Raw genomic sequence first — 16483 nt, 5'->3', positions numbered from 1 at the left:
GTGTGAAGGGCAGAACCAAATCTAGATAACAGGACAGTGGTTGTTTTTTATAGCTGATGTTAGATTGTTCTAATCTTCTCCAGTGCCCTGTTCTTAATCCTAAAGGTGGATTTTTTAAAAAGCTAGAGCACAAACATGCATGCAACCGCTACTGACATTTTAAAAACTTTTCTATGTGTCAGGTTAGAGTCTCAATGCTTCTTGAACTCCTTTCTCTGCACTCCATGCAGCCTGCTGACACGTGAACGTTGAGGGACCAGAAGAAATCCCATTTTTCCATGGCAGTCTTTTCTTCCAAGGGGGAGAATGTTGTTGTTTGCATGGAAATCTGATAGATCTCCTTACAGTCAACCCTCGACTTACGAATGGCCCCATATGCGAACTTTTCGATTTACGAACGGCTCCGTTCGCAAAAATTGGCATCGACTTGCGAACAGAGCCTCGACCTACGAACGAAGTCAAGGCTCCGTTTGCAAGTCAATGCCATTTTTTGTAAACTGAGCCGTTTGTTGCCTTCGGAGCTCTCAAAGGGCTGCCCCCGACATCAGAGGAAGCCCTTTGAAAGCTCTGAAGGCAAAAAGGCAGGGAGAAAGGGCAGGAAATTCGAATTTCCCACCCTTTCTCCCTGCCTTTTCAGCTTTGGAGTTTTCAAAGGGCTTCCTCCGATGTTGGGGGAAAGCCCTCTGAGAGCTCCGAAGCTGCTGATTGCGGCAGCAGGGATCCCCAGGGAGGTCTCCCATGGTGGCTGGAATGGATTAACGGGGTTTCGATGCATTCCTATGGGGAATGGGAAATCAACTTGTGAACTTTTCAATTTACGAACGCTGTTCTGGAAAGGATTAAGTTCGTAAGTTGAGGCTTGACTGTAGTATGAAAGTTTCTTTGTCTTTTGCTACGCACATACCTGAAGAATGCTTTTTTGTTGCTTTTAGTGTGTCTAGCCAGCCTCGGCTCGTTGTTAACTTTTGCCCTTCTAATGCCATCGAAGGATATAAATTGTTCAAAAAGAACAGAAAGGGAGGTGGAGTTGCAGTATATGTCAAAAATACACATTCCTCCACAGAAATAAATAAAGGAGCAGGAGATTGGATGTCCCATTGAGAGCATCTGCACCAGTGTAGTTTGGGCAAAAAACAAAAGGAACATGGTAGCTGGAGTTTACTATCGACTGCCCAATCAAGGAGCGGGTGTGGATGAAACTTTTGAAAAACATTACAAGGATTTCAAAGAGACATGATATATTACTGATGGGAGATTTCAGTTATCCTTACATCTGTTGGGAGGCAAATTCTGCCAGGTATGGCCCTTCTAAGAAATACCTGGCTTGTGCTGCTAATAATTTTCTTCAAAAAGCAGAGAAAGAAACTAGAGGGTTAGCTATTCTTCACTTGGTTATAACCAGTAGAGGTGACTTGGTGGAGGAAGTGGCAGTAAGGGGGAACTCTGGGCAAGAGTAACCATGTCCTGCTAGAATTCCTGATTTCAGAGGAAATCAAAGTAAGGGATAGCCACACACATATGCTGGATTTTTAAAAAGCCTATTTTAATGAATTCAGAATAATGATAGGAAAGGTCCCATGGCAGTAGATCTTAAGAAGAGGAGTTTCTAAAAAAGGAAATTCTGAAGGCACAACTACAAACAACACCAACAAAAAAAGGTGGGATATAGCAAAAAAGAAGAAGAAGAAGAAGAAAAGAAAAAGAAAAAAGAGGGGGGAGTCCAGTGTGGCTTCACGAAAAGCTCAGAGAACCTGAAATTAAAAAAAGGACACATATAGCAAGTAGAAGGAAAGCTAGGCTGGAAAGGAAGAGTACAGAGAAGTAGCAAGGAATTGCAGGGATGGCATTAGGAGGGCAAAAGCTGAGAATGAGCTGAAACACTAAAAGCAACAAGAAGGCATTCTTCAGGTATGTGCGTAGCAGAAGACAAAGAAAAGAAAACGGTGGGTTAGCTATTCAATGGAGATGGAAAAATGATAACAGATGACAAAGAAAAGGCAAAAGAATTCCTATTTTAGCTTAGTCTTTTCCCAAAGGACCAACTGTGACCCTCCAGACAAATGTGAAGTGCAAGTAGGGGGGACAAGATTGCAGTTGGAAATTGATAAACAAATATACCTTGAAAAAGTTCAAATTTCTAGGACTGGATGAACTGCATCCAAGAGTATTGAAGAAACAGGCTGAGGAACTCTTCAGAACCACTGTCCATAATTTTCTTGAAGTTATGGGAAATGGGGGAGGTGTCAGATGATTGGGAGAAGGCCAATATTATCCCTATCTACAGAAAGGACAAAAAGCAGGAACCTGGGAACTGCACACCTATCTGCTTGACATCAATCCCAGGCAAAATTCTGGAACAGATAATAAAGCTGTCACTATGTGAATACCTAGAAAACAAAGCAATAGTAACTAGAGGCCAACACATATTTGTCAAGAACAAGTCTTGCCTGACATATCTGGTCTCATTTTTTGAGAGGGCAACCTCCCCGATAGACAGAGGGAATGCTGGAGATATTATATCTCTCTACGAAAACCTTTGATGAAGTGCCCCATGATATTCTAATTATTTATATATTTACAAGATTTTTTTAGCCACACCATTACCAATGGTCTATGAGCAGCATACAGTGGGGTCTCTACTTAAGAACGTCCCTACTTAAGAACAATCCAACTTAAGAACAGCTCCATTTGCTAAATTTTGCTTCTACTTGAGAACAGAAATCCAAGATAAGAACAGGAAAAAAAAACCTTTCCTGCTCTTTTTTTAACCTTAGGTCATCTTAGGTTAAAAAAAATTATCCCCCTAGTGGTAGAGTACGTATTAACCAGCTTTGCATTAGTTCCTATGGGAACTAATTAGTTCCATTAGTTCCTATGGGAACTAATGCTTCAATGTACGAACGCACCTCTACATAACAAAAAAACAGCCAGAACGGATTAATTGGTTTTCAGTCCATTCCTATGGGAAATTTTGCTTCAACTTAAGAATGTTTCAACTTAAGAACACCATTCCAAAACCGATTGAGTTCTTAAGTAGAGGTTCCACTGTAGTTTCTATGGACGGAAAAGAGCAGATACGGATTAAATGGTTTTCAATGCATTCCTATGGGAAATGCAGATTCAACATAAGAACTTTTCAACTTGAGAACCACCTTCCAATACGGATTAAGTTCTTAAGTAGAGACCCCACTGGTACAATAATATTAAAACTTTAGAAAATATTAATACCATTAAAATAGGCAATATTATAATACCCTATATTAAAACAGTCAATTTATCATTAATAAATCCTGCTGTTCATAGGGCCAGCTAAAGGATAATATCTAATTAGCAAGTAAATTAGGTTTGTGCTGGATAGATCAAATGTCAGGTGGATACAGAGATGGCTACAGAATCTTAGAGTTTGGTAATTGATGGCTCCTCAAATGAGGAGGTAACAAGTGAAGTACCCTGGGGCTCAGTCCTGGGCTCAGTGCTCTTCAGTATTTTTACTAATCACCTGGATTAGGGCATACAGGGAATGCTAATCAAATTTAGGGATGACAGAATTGGGTGGAATAGCTAATACCCTTGAAGACAGAAACAACATTCAAAATTATTTAGACAAGCTTGAGCTGGGCTGAAAACAATAGAATGAAAATCAGCAGGAAGAAGTGCAAAGTACTGCACATAGGAAAAAGAAACCAAACACACAATTGCAAGTTGAAGGATACCTGGCTCAGCAATATTACAAGCAAGAAGGACTTTAGTGTTGTTATAGATCACAAGCTGAATGTGAGCCAACAGTGTGATGTGAGTACAAAAAAGGCAAATGCCATTTTAGGCAGTATAGTCTCAAAATCCCGCAAGGTACTAGTTCCCCTCTATTCGGCGCTGATTAGGCCAAATCTTGAGTACTGTGTACAATTGTAGACACTGCACTTTAAGGATGCTGACAAATGGAACAAGTTCAGAGGAGGGCAACAAGGATGATCAGGGGGCTGGAAACCGAGCCTCATGAGGAAGAACTGAAATAGTTGGCCATGTTTAGCCTTTAGAAAAGAAAACTGAAGGGAGATATGGTAGCACTTTTCAAATACTTGAAAAGGGGGCAGAATCTGTTCTCAATCACTCCAGAATGGGTAACATGCAACAATGGGCTCAAGTTATAGGAAGCCAATTTTTGCTTGAATATCAGGAAAAACATCCTAACTGTTGGAGCAGTACAGCCATGGAATCAGTGACCTCAAGAGGTGGTGTGTGTTCCAACACTGGAGGCATTCAAGAGAAATTTAGACCTGGCAGATGCTCTTTGATTTACGTGCTCTTTGATTTACGTTCCTGCATTGAGCAGGGGGTTGAACTCAGTGACCTTATAGGCCCCTTCCAACTTCATAATTTTATGATTTGTCTGGTATCTTTGCATAAATACTTTGCTCCTCTTCTGTACATAAGAAGCACACTCACGGTGAAGTAGTTTTCTCTTCAGAAATTTTGTCTTTTTATTCTCCTATTTCTGAGTAGAAAAGTACATAAATCAGCTAAGATTTTACTAGTCTGTGTTTTTATTTTATCTGTATTTAATGTTTTTCAAATGCAAGAAGACTATTATTCCAGAAAGGTATTTATTATTTATTTTATTTATTTATTTGATTTATATCCCGCCCATCTGGTATATTTATACCACTCTGAGGTAACACTTGTAGCCATGAAAATACAGTCAGAAAAAGATATCTCAGCCATTATGTCAATTTCATCTTTCTACTTTTCCTAGCTTATTCTGAGTAACTGGGCTGAGTTTTATGTTTTTCTTTAGTGACATCATCTGTGGCTTGACTATCCTACCATTAGTTTCTCATTAAACGTTTCCCATTACTTCTATTGACTTTTAATATAGTGCTTCCTGTCAAGAAGATTCAAGCTAGATTCAAGCTAGCTTTTTGCTTACAAAACATATATCCATTAACACCTTAATCGTATTTAGAGAGCAGGGAATAACAAACTCTATCTCCCTGCATATCTGGCAACTATTGGGTCTAAAAAGGTGGGATTTTTCTACCAGGCAGATTGGGGTCGTTAAAACTAAAGCATAGTTCATAACATTGTCAAAACAAGTTGCTGCTGCGGTGGCAACTTTAAGAGCCTGAAAATAAATAAAGAAATACTTTTCTGGGTATAACAAAAGAACAGTCACTTGTTTTTATTCCACCAGGTGGCAGTAATGGAGTACATCATACGTGCTGTACTTGTGATAATGTTTTCTGTGCTTGTTTGGGTTGCTGTTCCATTCCTTATCTTAGAGCTGCAAATATTTTCAAAACACTTCTCTCAAGAGAGTCTGCTCAGAATATTTCTTGTTTAAGTTTTCAAGTACTGGGAAAGTCAGGTTCCTGTTTAAAACAGATTCCCCCTCCCCCAAATAATTCTGAACGCCTCTTTGCCTACTCAAAAAAGAAATGGAATGGAGAAAACAATTTTGTAAGAGTACAAACAAAATGTCAATAGAGCACAATCATGTATATCAGTGACTTGTTCTTGTTTGTTGTTTAGTTGTGTCCATCATTAAGTTGTGTCCGACTCTTCATGACCTGACCCCAGGGACCAGAGCACACCAAGCCCTCCTGTCTTCCACTGCCTCCCAGAGTTTGGTCAAATTCATGTTGGTAGTTTCAATAACACTGTCCAACCATCTCGTCCTCTGTTGTCCTCCTTCTCCTCTTGCCTTCACACTTTCCCAACATTAGGGTCTTTTCCAGGAAGTCTTCTCTTCTCTTATGAGATGGCCAAAGTATTGGAGCCTCAACTTCAGGATCTGTCCTTCCAGTGAGCACTCAGGGTTGATTTCCTTCAGAATGGACAGGTTTGATCTCCTTGCAGTTCAGGGGACTCTCAAAAGTTTCCTCCAGCACCACAATTCAAAAGCATCAATTCCTCGGCGGTCAGCCTTCTTTATGTTCCAGCTCTCACTTCCATACATCGCTACTGGAAAAACCATAGCTTTGACTATGCAGACTTTTGTCAGCAAGGTGATGTCTCTGCTTTTTAAGATGCTGTCTAGGTTTGTCATTGCTTTCCTCCCAAGAAGCAGGCGTCTCTTAATTTTGTGGCTGCTGTCACCATCTGCAGTGATCATGGAGTCCAAGAAAGTAAAATCTGTCACTGCCTCCATATCAGTCACTACATGGTCCTTTATCTGTCTCTGGGGATGGGCTGGCTCACCCCTTTTTGCCAGCTATCAGATGACCTAATTGCCAGTGTGAACCAACCCTTCCAGAGTGGTTCAACCTGGATCTTTCTGGTTCCCTATCAGGGGCTTTTTTTAAAGGTTTGATTCATTTCCAACATGTACAATGCCTGGGTTGAACCAAAGCAGAGCTTGCTGCTTTAAACTTCTCCAGTTTTGTTTTCCTTGTATAATTCAGGTTAGCCACCTAATGATAATGGGAAATTAAATGCTTTCTCTGTAAAGGGTCAGAGGGAGGAAGCGAAGCTTATTACAGTATTGCTGGTGCGCTGTACCTTTTAGAAAAATATATTAAATACCATATTTGCCGGCGTACAAGACGACTTTTTTGGCCCCAAAACATGCCTCCAAGTGTGGGGGAGGTCATCTTGTATGCTGAGTGCACTTCATTTGGGCCAGGAAGGAGCTGCCGCCGCTGTTGAGTGAGTGACGCGGGGCTGCGCCGGCCGGAGAGGAAGGCAGGAGGGAGGAAAGCAGAGCCGGCCATGCCTGAGCGGCCAGAGCCCGCCGCCCCGTGCCACTGAGCCAGCTTCTCCTTCCCCCCCTCCTCCTCCTCCGCCACCTGCTTCCCTTTCCTTCTTGCCCTCCCCGCAGCTGAGCCAGTGCGCCCACGCGCCACCAGAGAGCTGCTTCTTCTTCCCCTCCTCCTCCGCCACCGCTCGCTTCCCTTTCCTTCTTGCCCTCCTCGCAGCTGAGCCAGCACGCCCACGCGCCACCGGAGAGCTGCTTCTCCTTCCCCTCCTCCTCCTCCGCCGCTCGCTTCCCTTTCCTTCTTGCCCTCCTCGTCGCCGGCCATGAACTTCCAGGGCGGGCCCAGGCAGAGCCTCGGGCAGCCGCCGCTAGCGCCGCAGCAGAGCCGTCCACTCTATATTTTGAGGGGAAATGTTGGGGGGGGGTCGTCTGATGCGCCCAGTCGCCTTGTACGCTGGCAAATGCGGTAATTGAAAGCTTCCTCCCAGAGGGAGGAGGGGGAGGAAAGGAGGAGAATTGTTTTATTTGTTTCTTTTCTGAAGGGAGGCAAGTCAAATAAGGTTTCCTGAGGTGTGTATGCCCTGTACATTCAAGGATCAATCCAAATGGCATAGTGGAGTACTACACAAGCATAAAAATAATAATCAGGTGCTGCCAAGTCAATTCTGGCTCTATGGCAACCCTTTTTCGGGGTTTCTTATGTAGAGAGTACTCAGAAAGGGTCTACCATTCCCTTCTTCTGGGGACATCCTGGGACTGTGCTGCTTTCCCAAGGCCACATGGGCTGGCTCTACTTGCAAGAGACACACTGAGGAATCAAACTCCCGACCTCCAGCTCTGCAAGCAGATACAGTGGATCGGCGATAATCCATTCCAGGAAGATAGCTGTTAAGCGAAAACATCGTAAAGCGAAATTAAAAGCCCCACTGAAATGCATTGAAAACCGTTCAATGCGTTCTAATGGGGTAAAAACTCACAGTCCAGTGAAGATCCTCCATATGGCAGCCATTTTTGCTGCCTGTATAGCGAGGAATCCGTCCCTAAGCACAGCGGGGAGCCATTTTAAGTACCCGGCAGTCATTTTGAAAACCCGACAGTCAGCTGTTTTTGATTGTCGTAAAGCGAAAATCGGTTCCTGAAGCAAGGAACCAATCATCGTTAAGCGAAATTCCCCCATTTAGACCATCATTTTGATTGTCATAAAGTGGACTTGTCGTAATGTGGGGCAATTGTTAAGCAAGGCACCACTGTACCTAAACCACTGAACTATGCAACTCAAGGTTAAGCAGCCCTCTTTAACCCAAGCCAGCCTACTCTGATTGAGCCATGTACACAAGCCCTTAGAGACTTTTCTGAGAGATGTAAGTATCCCAAACTGTGTTTTGCAGGTGACTCAGGAATAATCTATTGCCTCTCACGGTATGAGTGTGACTCAGTTGCCAACATTTTGCAGAAGGCTGGCCTTTCTGCACTTGCATATCATGCTGGTCTTCCTGATAGTATCAGGGATACTGTTCAGCAGAAGTGGATTAATCAGGATGGATGTCAGGTAAGTGGATAATCTTTTGAAAACTGTGTGGATGATTAAAAGAAGCCATTAGAAAATGAAAGTGGGAACACTGCATGGCAAATACACTGTGATCTAAACGTATATGACTTTAAAACAATGTCAGGAGAAATTGCGGTTTAAAATTAAAAGGTTTCAGTTCAGTTCAGACATTTTTTAACACAATCAAATTAAGGATTTAATTTTAAGGCAATAATAAATTATTTCAGTGAGATGGGAAGGTGGATGAAATAGTAGTTCAAGAGTGGTCTGCCCAAATGCTGTACACTCATTCTTGCGGCAAAACAAGATGTAGCAGTCATTATTTATTTATTTAACATATACTGCCCAATAATGTGATACGCACTCTCTGGATGGTTAACAGCCAACAATGAAATCAGAAATAATACAATACAATTAGAAAACTGTAGCAAACAATAAGAAGTTGAGGTGTCTTCTGTTTGGACTTTCTAAATCATTTGGTACATCTGATTTATGTGCCTTGGAGAACTTTGACACTGAACAAGCTTCACAGATATACTGAGCAAGCTATTATTCCATCAGGTATTGTGAGTTTATTTTGCTGATGCTTATTTGCCTCTAGTTCTGTGAGAACCCTACTTTGTTCTTTTCCAGGTTATATGTGCAACAATTGCTTTTGGAATGGGCATTGACAAACCTGATGTCCGTTTTGTGATCCATGCCTCTCTCCCTAAGTCTATTGAAGGATATTACCAAGAGTCAGGCAGAGCAGGGCGTGATGGGGAAATGTCTCACTGCCTACTTTTCTACAGCTATAGTGATGTTACCAGATTGAGAAGACTAATTATGAGTAAGCATTTCTGTTTGGTACCTTTAATCTTGGAACCAGATAGTAGCAAGTTTGAAATATAAAGTGAAAGTCAAATACTGTATTTGTTCATAGATATTTTCCATTTAACCATCTTAATGACCTTCCTTTTCCAGTGATCATGAAAATATGCTTTAGGCTAAATCATGTCATTTCTTAAATAATTTCTGTTTTGAAAAATTATTTTAAAATATTTTTATCTTGGAAAAGAAAACAATGTTTTTAAAGAATAATACCATTTATAATCATTAAAAAAATCTAGTCCATAATCTTCATTTGGACTTTTTGACTTCCTGTTCTTTCATCTCTTCACAAATGATTTGTTGGGTAGTAAGAGAAACTCTGCTTCCTCTCCGTGTTCCTCTTTAACATGTTTTTGAAACTGCTTTTCACTTCTTTTCAGTGGAAAAAGATGGCAACAGTCATACACGGCAAACTCATTTTAACAACCTCTATAGCATGGTCCATTACTGTGAGAATGTTCTAGAGTGCAGGAGGATACAACTCTTAGCCTATTTTGGGGAAACTGACTTTAATCCTAAATTTTGTAAGGAATTCCCTGAAGTAAGTTGTGACAACTGCTGCAAACAGCAGGTAAGCAAGTTCTGCTCCAGAGCTTTCTGAAATGCCAACTCATACTGACCTTTGTGGAACAAAATCTGGGCAGGAGTGAATCTGAGCTGTTGAAACTAATGTAACTTGCATAGAAGAATGACTTCTATGATTTTTTTTCTCATATATCAATTGCTGTGCCTTATTAGTTTTTCCAGATTACATTAAATGTACCTGTAGGGTTCCTAGTTGAATTAAACCATCAATATGGGTATCTTGAGTTTCATATCGAATATCCAAATGGGTTCCTTTTAAGGATCAAGGTAAAGCTATTTTAAATAAATACTGGCTCTCTCCAAGGGTATTTACCCATCCAACCCGTTCCTCTCAGGCTGCACTATTGAGGGTGCCTACCCTGAGGCCAATAAGGAGAAACACTACTAGGTCCTCAGCTTTTTCTATAGTGGCACCCTCACTGTGGAATAAAAGTCCACCAGAAATTAGACAGGCCCCCTCACTACAGATTTTTAGAAGATCAGTAAAAATTACATTGCATTATTTAAGCAGGCCTTTGGCAACATCCTAGGTTAATTTTTGACACCCGTATTCTATTGCAGTTATTGGTTGTTTTATTATTTTACTGGACATTTTGTTTTATTATGTTATGGTTCATATAATTTGGTTTACTAAGCTACCATGTGGTAATCCTCGGATGCTTTCCTGTTTTTGTTTTGGTTCATTTGTGGTATTACCTGCACATTCTTTTATTATTTTAGTCTGTGTACTTTGCTTAATTATGTAAACTGTCCCGAATAGTATCTCACTAAGATGGTGGTCTAGAAGCTCACTAAGTAAATAAATACATATTACCGTGTAAATAACCATAATGTCTTAAAATAAATCTATTTTGCTTTTTTGTTAGGATTATAAACTGAGGAATGTGACGGAGGAAGTGAAGTGTATCATTAGATTTGTTCAGGAACATTGTGGGGAAAAGGGTGCAAGAAATATGAAAGGAAATAAAGGAAGATACACGCTCAATATGATGATTGACATTTTCTTGGGTAAGTTCCAGTGTCGTTAATACTCATGTTGGATTTGAACCAGATCTGGCTTAAAATTGCTGAGTCGCTGCTATAGAGCAGGGATGACGAGGCTTTCTCCCCACCCCAGGGCCATCTTTCTTTGGGGCAATTTGTTAGGGGCTGCATGCCAATGGAGAACAGTGCTGGAGATGTTGGATATTTACACAGTCACCTTCTCCAAATCCTGGGACAGATTTCTGAGGAAAAAATGCATAGCATCCATCTGTATTATCACTTTGGTTAGATTGTACTTTATTTTGGAAGTAGTGCCTTAAGCAGGTCACTTGCCTGCCAATTGAATTTTTAATATTTTCATTTACATTGGTGCCTTGCTTGACGAGGATAATTCGTTCCGTTGAAATCGCTGTTAAGCGAAATCCTCCTCAAGTGAAACGAAAAAGCCCATTGAAATGCATTGAAAACCGGTTCAATGCGTTCCAATGGGCTAAATACCTCAGCGTCCACCAAAGATCCTCCATAGGGGCGGCCATTTTCAATGCCTATAAAGCGAGGAATCCATCCTAAAGCACAGCAGGGAGCCATTTTGCACAGCGGGTGGCCATTTTAGAAGCGGGTGGCCATTTTAGAGCCACCGATCAGCTGTTTTAGTATCATTCTCTAGCGAAAAATCGGTTCCCGGAGCAGGGAACCGATCATCCTGAAGCGAAATTTCCCTATCTAAACATCGTTTTGCAATTGCAAAAACCTCATCGTAAAGCGGATTTGTCGTTTAATGAGGTAGTTGTTAAACGTGGCACCACTGTATTCCTGCTTTGCAAGAAGAAAAAAAATATGCACACAAAGAACAAAAAACTACAGTATACACAAAAAATCCATATATTAAAGTAAAACAATTGCTGTTAGCTATCCAAGTTGCTAGCGCTCAGAAAGTAGTCAAAACTCACAAATGTTCCAAGTACACCTCTTTTGTCTCCAGTACCTGTGTGCCTATAAACATTCACACCTACTGTATACACATCCTTTTCAGAGGACAAAAAGGGGGAAATCCTCCATGAAACTTTCCCCCCTACTCCATACATTCCCATTTCTAGCCCCCATTCCCTGCATTTAGCTTTGCCCATTTGTAGGTGCTTTCTCCTCTCATCAGGACTTGCAAGGCAATGAAGCTTTTCATCAGTACACACTTTCTTACTGAAAAAGAGGAACAGGGTAGTCCTGAGAGTCCAGTCCCCAAGGGTCCCTATTAAGTAGCATACAAATGTTCCTTGTTCAGAAACAGCAACATTAAGATGGAGATTGTTTACCAGTATACCAGTATGGCATACAGAATTAGTCTAGCTTGGATTCAAGATTTTCATAATAGAATTATCATTTGTTGTTTGTTTGTGTTTTAGTCATAATCCAAAAGGTTGAGAAACCACTGCATTCAGTAATGGAGCTGAATGTTTAATTGTTCTTGATCCCAGTCTTTGTACCTCTTATGGAGTTTGCATATCTATCAGTAACACTATGTATTTAAAGAGTAATGAAAAGGCTATATCAGTATCTTCTGTACATCTTCTGTTCATCAGTATTTTTTTTGTCTGACAGCCAATATTTCTTTCTAGATTACATTGGCTGCCAGACAAAATCACACATTTAAAGTGCAGTCCTAAGCATATTTACTCAGGAATAAACCTATTTTGAATTTGGTGAGGCTTATTCTAATAAAGAGAGTTAGGCTGCAGTCTTTGTCTGACTGTGTTTAAAAAAGATATTTGGAGATAGTCTGAAGTCTCTGTTTCTCAGCTTTTTCTTACATACGACTATGGTTTTTGTTCAGTTATCACAGTTCTCTCCTGACAGAGGTACAACAGGCCCCCTCCCTCCTTGGCTTTAGAAAACAAGTGAAGATGTGGCTGTTTACACAGACTTTCCACAGCCTTGTTGTTGTTCAGTTGTTTAGTTGTGTCCAGCTCTTTGTGACCCTATGGACCAGAGCACGCCAGGCCCTCCTGTCTTCCACTGCCTCCCGGATTTGGGTCAAAGTCATGTTGGTTGCTTCGCAGACACTGTCCAACCATCTCATCCTCTGTCGTCCTCTTCTCCTCTTGCCTTCACACTTTCCTAACATCAGGGTCTTTTCCAGGGAGTCTTCTCTTCTCACGAGATGACCAAAGTATTGGAGCCTCAGTTTCAGGATCTGTCCTTCCAGTGAGCACTCAGGGTTGATTTCCTTTAGAATGGATAGATTTGTTCTCCTTGCAGTCCAGGGGACTCTCAAGAGCCTCCTCCAGCACCACAATTCAAAGGCATCAATTCTTTGGCAGTCGGCTTTCTTTAGGGTCCAGCTCTCACTTCCATACATCACTACAGGAAAAACCACAGCTTTGACTATTCGGACTTTTGTTGGCCAGGTGATGTCTCTGCTTTTTAAGATGCTGTCAAGGTTTGTCATTGCTTTCCTCTCAAGAAGCAGGCGTCTTTTAATTTCGTGGCTGCTGTCTCCATCTGCAGTGATCATGGAGCCCAAGAAAGTAAAATCTGTCACTGCCTCCTTCCAGTGAGCACTGAGGGTTGCTTTCCTTTAGAATGGATAAGTTTGTTCTCCTTGCAGTCCATTTTGTTTTTGATTATTGATTTTCTGTTAATGTTCGAATAGTTGTCTTTGCTCTGCTACCATCTTTGGTTTCTTTTGTATTAGCTATTTTTATAGAGAGCTAGTAGAGGTTTGGTTTCCTTTGTTTGATGTTTTAATTTGATTATTATTGTAGTTTTATTTCATGTCGATGTCGTGATATTGTAAGCTGTCCAGAGTAGTGGCCTGATCACCAGATGGCAGGGCAAAAATTTAAATTAATTAATTAATTTACTGTCCACTACTGTGCTGATGTAGTTCAAGATGGGATATAAACCAGTAGATACGTACTGTCCTACTTTTACACCATTCTTTGTCAAATATAAATAGATTGCTGACTTCCCCTGTGGTTTATTCCTTCTGCAGTTCTTAGTTTTGTAAGTGCAGAGAGGTGTGAAATCACTCACATCCTTTCTCCAGGATCTTATTTTTCTGACAGCCAGACAGCTTTGGGCTGATCCACACCATCCATGGCCTCAAGTTTATCTGGCTACAGACTTAAAAGGAGCTATACCCCATAATACCACCTGCCTTCCAGGTAGGAAAGGAAGGATCACTGTCACTATGGCATGTCTCTCTGCATGTCCTTCTTGTATTGCTACTGCTAAGGTAATGAGGAGGCTATTTGGCTGACCATGAGCACATCCTGCTATAGCTTGCCAGAGGGCTCTCCCCAAGCTGGTGTGACCTGTGACGTTTTTCTTTAGAAGACTATGAAAATAGGATCTATGCTGTCAATTTGTCTTTTTTTAAATTGTTTTAATCAAGAAAATGCTATATAAATTTTGGAACAGGTACAAAATCTGCCAAGATTCAGTCCGGGATCTTTGGCAGGGGAGCAGCCTATTCACGGCATAATGCTGAGCGTCTGTTTAGAAAGCTGGTATTGGACAAGATTTTGGATGAAGATCTGTACATTACAGCTAATGATCAAGCAGTAGCGTATGTCCAGACAGGGGAGAAAGCTCCTTCTGTGCTAAATGGTTTCCTTCAGGTCAGTATCAAATGCATAAGATCTGTTTGCTTGCTTCTTCCTTATCTTCCTCCAATATAGATTATGAGTTTGGAGTTAGACAAAAATAAAGTTTTGAAAAGCTGTTGTAGAGAGTGGGCCCCAAAAAGAAAGCAGTTTGTGTGTGTGAGTGCGTGTGTGTGTGTTTTCCCTCTAATCCACTTCTTGCAGTTTTGAGTTTTGGAAGAGGCAATTGCGCTTCAAGTAACATCTCCTTTTAACTTTACACTAGTAAGATGCCCTTTCACCTTCTTCAGGTAGAGTTCTGTGAGACAGAAAGTGCCAGCAGCATTCGCAAACAAAGGGCTTCAGTGGCTAAGATATCCCAGCGGGAAGAGATGGTTAAGAAATGTCTTTCAGAGCTCACCGATGTCTGCAAAAACCTTGGGAAAGTATTTGGAATCCATTACTTCAACATTTTTAACACTGCCACACTTAAAAGAATAGCAGGTAATATGGATACTCATGGGAAAAGTCAATCAGATAAGGGAGGGGGTATCATGTTTATGCAGCAAAAAACTAGACTTCCTTAAAATCTAATAGTGTATTGGTATAGAGAATAATATTATGGATGATGGATTTAGATTAAAAGACCATGAACTGCAAAAGGCAGTCTTTGACAATATGGTGTGATGCTCCAGTTCATGCAAAATAAACTCAGTGAGTGTTGCCAATGACTGCTGTTGTGAACAAACATTCCTTCACTGCTGTGCTAAGTTGCTGTGAAATAATCAGTTTGAGCTTTCAGTGAAAATTCAGACTTATTTGTACCTCTTGCATTTCATAGACATTTCCTCCCTAGAGTTTTACCCTTGTTTGAGGAAAATATCAGTCTGATAGCATGCACTAATCTATAAAAGCTTATATCCCATACATCTGACTTCTAAGTGGCAAAATATCCTGTTTTGTTATTATATTATGACTGCAGATCTTTTAGCTTAATATACCAAGGTTACATCAATATAGCTCAGTTATATTTGATTCCAGTATAAGAAGTCTGGGGATACTCAATGTCTACAGATTGCTGTAGGATTCAGAACAGGAGTGGACAATGTGTGGTTATCCAAATGTTATTGGCCATGCTGGCTGGGGCTGCTGGGAGTGGGAGTTGAGCAGCAGGACTGTTCAGAAAACCGCCACAGACATGGAAACAGGATCTGGCATGTACTCTTGATCTTGTGGGATGAGTGGAATGGCATGAATCAATCTGTTATGGATTTAAACCATTCGTGAAGAACATCCAGCACACCTCTAATCTAAGCTACAAGGAGCTCCCAACCAAAAATAAGACTTTCCCTTTACCTTGGACATAAATATTGGGATCTCTGCACTTCTTAGCTGAGTACAAATCTTCCAGTCCAGCACACCACAATGGGAATATTTGCATGCATCAGTTAATGTATAAGAATAGGCTGTGTGTAAAAATGGAATGGGGAGTAGATATACTAGGAGTGACACTGCTCCCCGTGGCATATATTCAGCCTAGTGAGGTGGTTGGAGCCTCATGGCACAGTGATTAAACTGCTGGACTGCAGCCAAAACTGTGCTCACGACCTGGAGTTCAATCCCAGGTAGCCGGCTCAAGGTTGACTCAGCCTTCTATCCTTCTGAGGTCGGTAAAAGGAGTACCCAGCTCGCGGGGGGGGGCAATGTGTAGCCTGCATAATTAACTTGTAAACCGCCCAGAGAGTGCTTGAAGTGTTATGGGACGGTATATAAGCGGCACGCTTTGCTTTTTTTGGTTTTGGATAGCTCAGTAGTTTAGGGCAGAGCCAGTGATTGAGAGTTTGATTCCCCTCATAGCTCCTCCTATGAGCAGAGCCAACCTGTGTGGTCTTAGGCAAGCTGCACAGATCCAGAGCTGCCCCCAGAAGAAGAGAAGGATAAACTACTTCTGAGTACAGTACTGTATTGTCTATCGGGAAAACCCTGAAGGGGTCGCCATAAGTCAGAATTGACTTGACAGCACATAATGATGATGATGATGATGATTCAATCTAATACCAGTTTGGCCTTCTTGTCCCTTAAATCTTCATTGTTTGTACTGAGACCAGAGCAAATTAAGTGACTGGTCAGATGGCTTGTGTCTTTTGCCTGGAAATTTCAGAACAAAGGTTTCGATATCCAATTTGTAATCTATTATTATTGCGTAGTGCTTTTTTAGTA

The 16483-nt window shown here is 41.2% G+C and overlaps 1 protein-coding gene across 2 annotated transcripts in view; it reads left to right on the top strand.

Annotated features, from left to right (window-relative positions):
• Positions 1-16483, top strand: part of BLM (BLM RecQ like helicase) — a 52590-nt gene that overhangs the window by 23495 nt on the left and 12612 nt on the right. For both annotated transcript variants that reach the window (XM_072982208.2, XM_072982209.2), the window contains exons 14-19: positions 8083-8243; positions 8877-9072; positions 9494-9684; positions 10565-10706; positions 14100-14299; positions 14575-14767. In XM_072982208.2, the coding sequence (XP_072838309.2) occupies positions 8083-8243; positions 8877-9072; positions 9494-9684; positions 10565-10706; positions 14100-14299; positions 14575-14767 (1083 nt within the window). The remainder of the gene's footprint in view (positions 1-8082; positions 8244-8876; positions 9073-9493; positions 9685-10564; positions 10707-14099; positions 14300-14574; positions 14768-16483) is intronic.

The sequence above is a fragment of the Pogona vitticeps genome, chromosome 12 (genome assembly GCF_051106095.1).
Source record: "Pogona vitticeps strain Pit_001003342236 chromosome 12, PviZW2.1, whole genome shotgun sequence".
NCBI classification, from domain to species: domain Eukaryota; kingdom Metazoa; phylum Chordata; class Lepidosauria; order Squamata; family Agamidae; genus Pogona; species Pogona vitticeps.
This window is presented reverse-complemented; position numbering and strand designations above follow the sequence as displayed.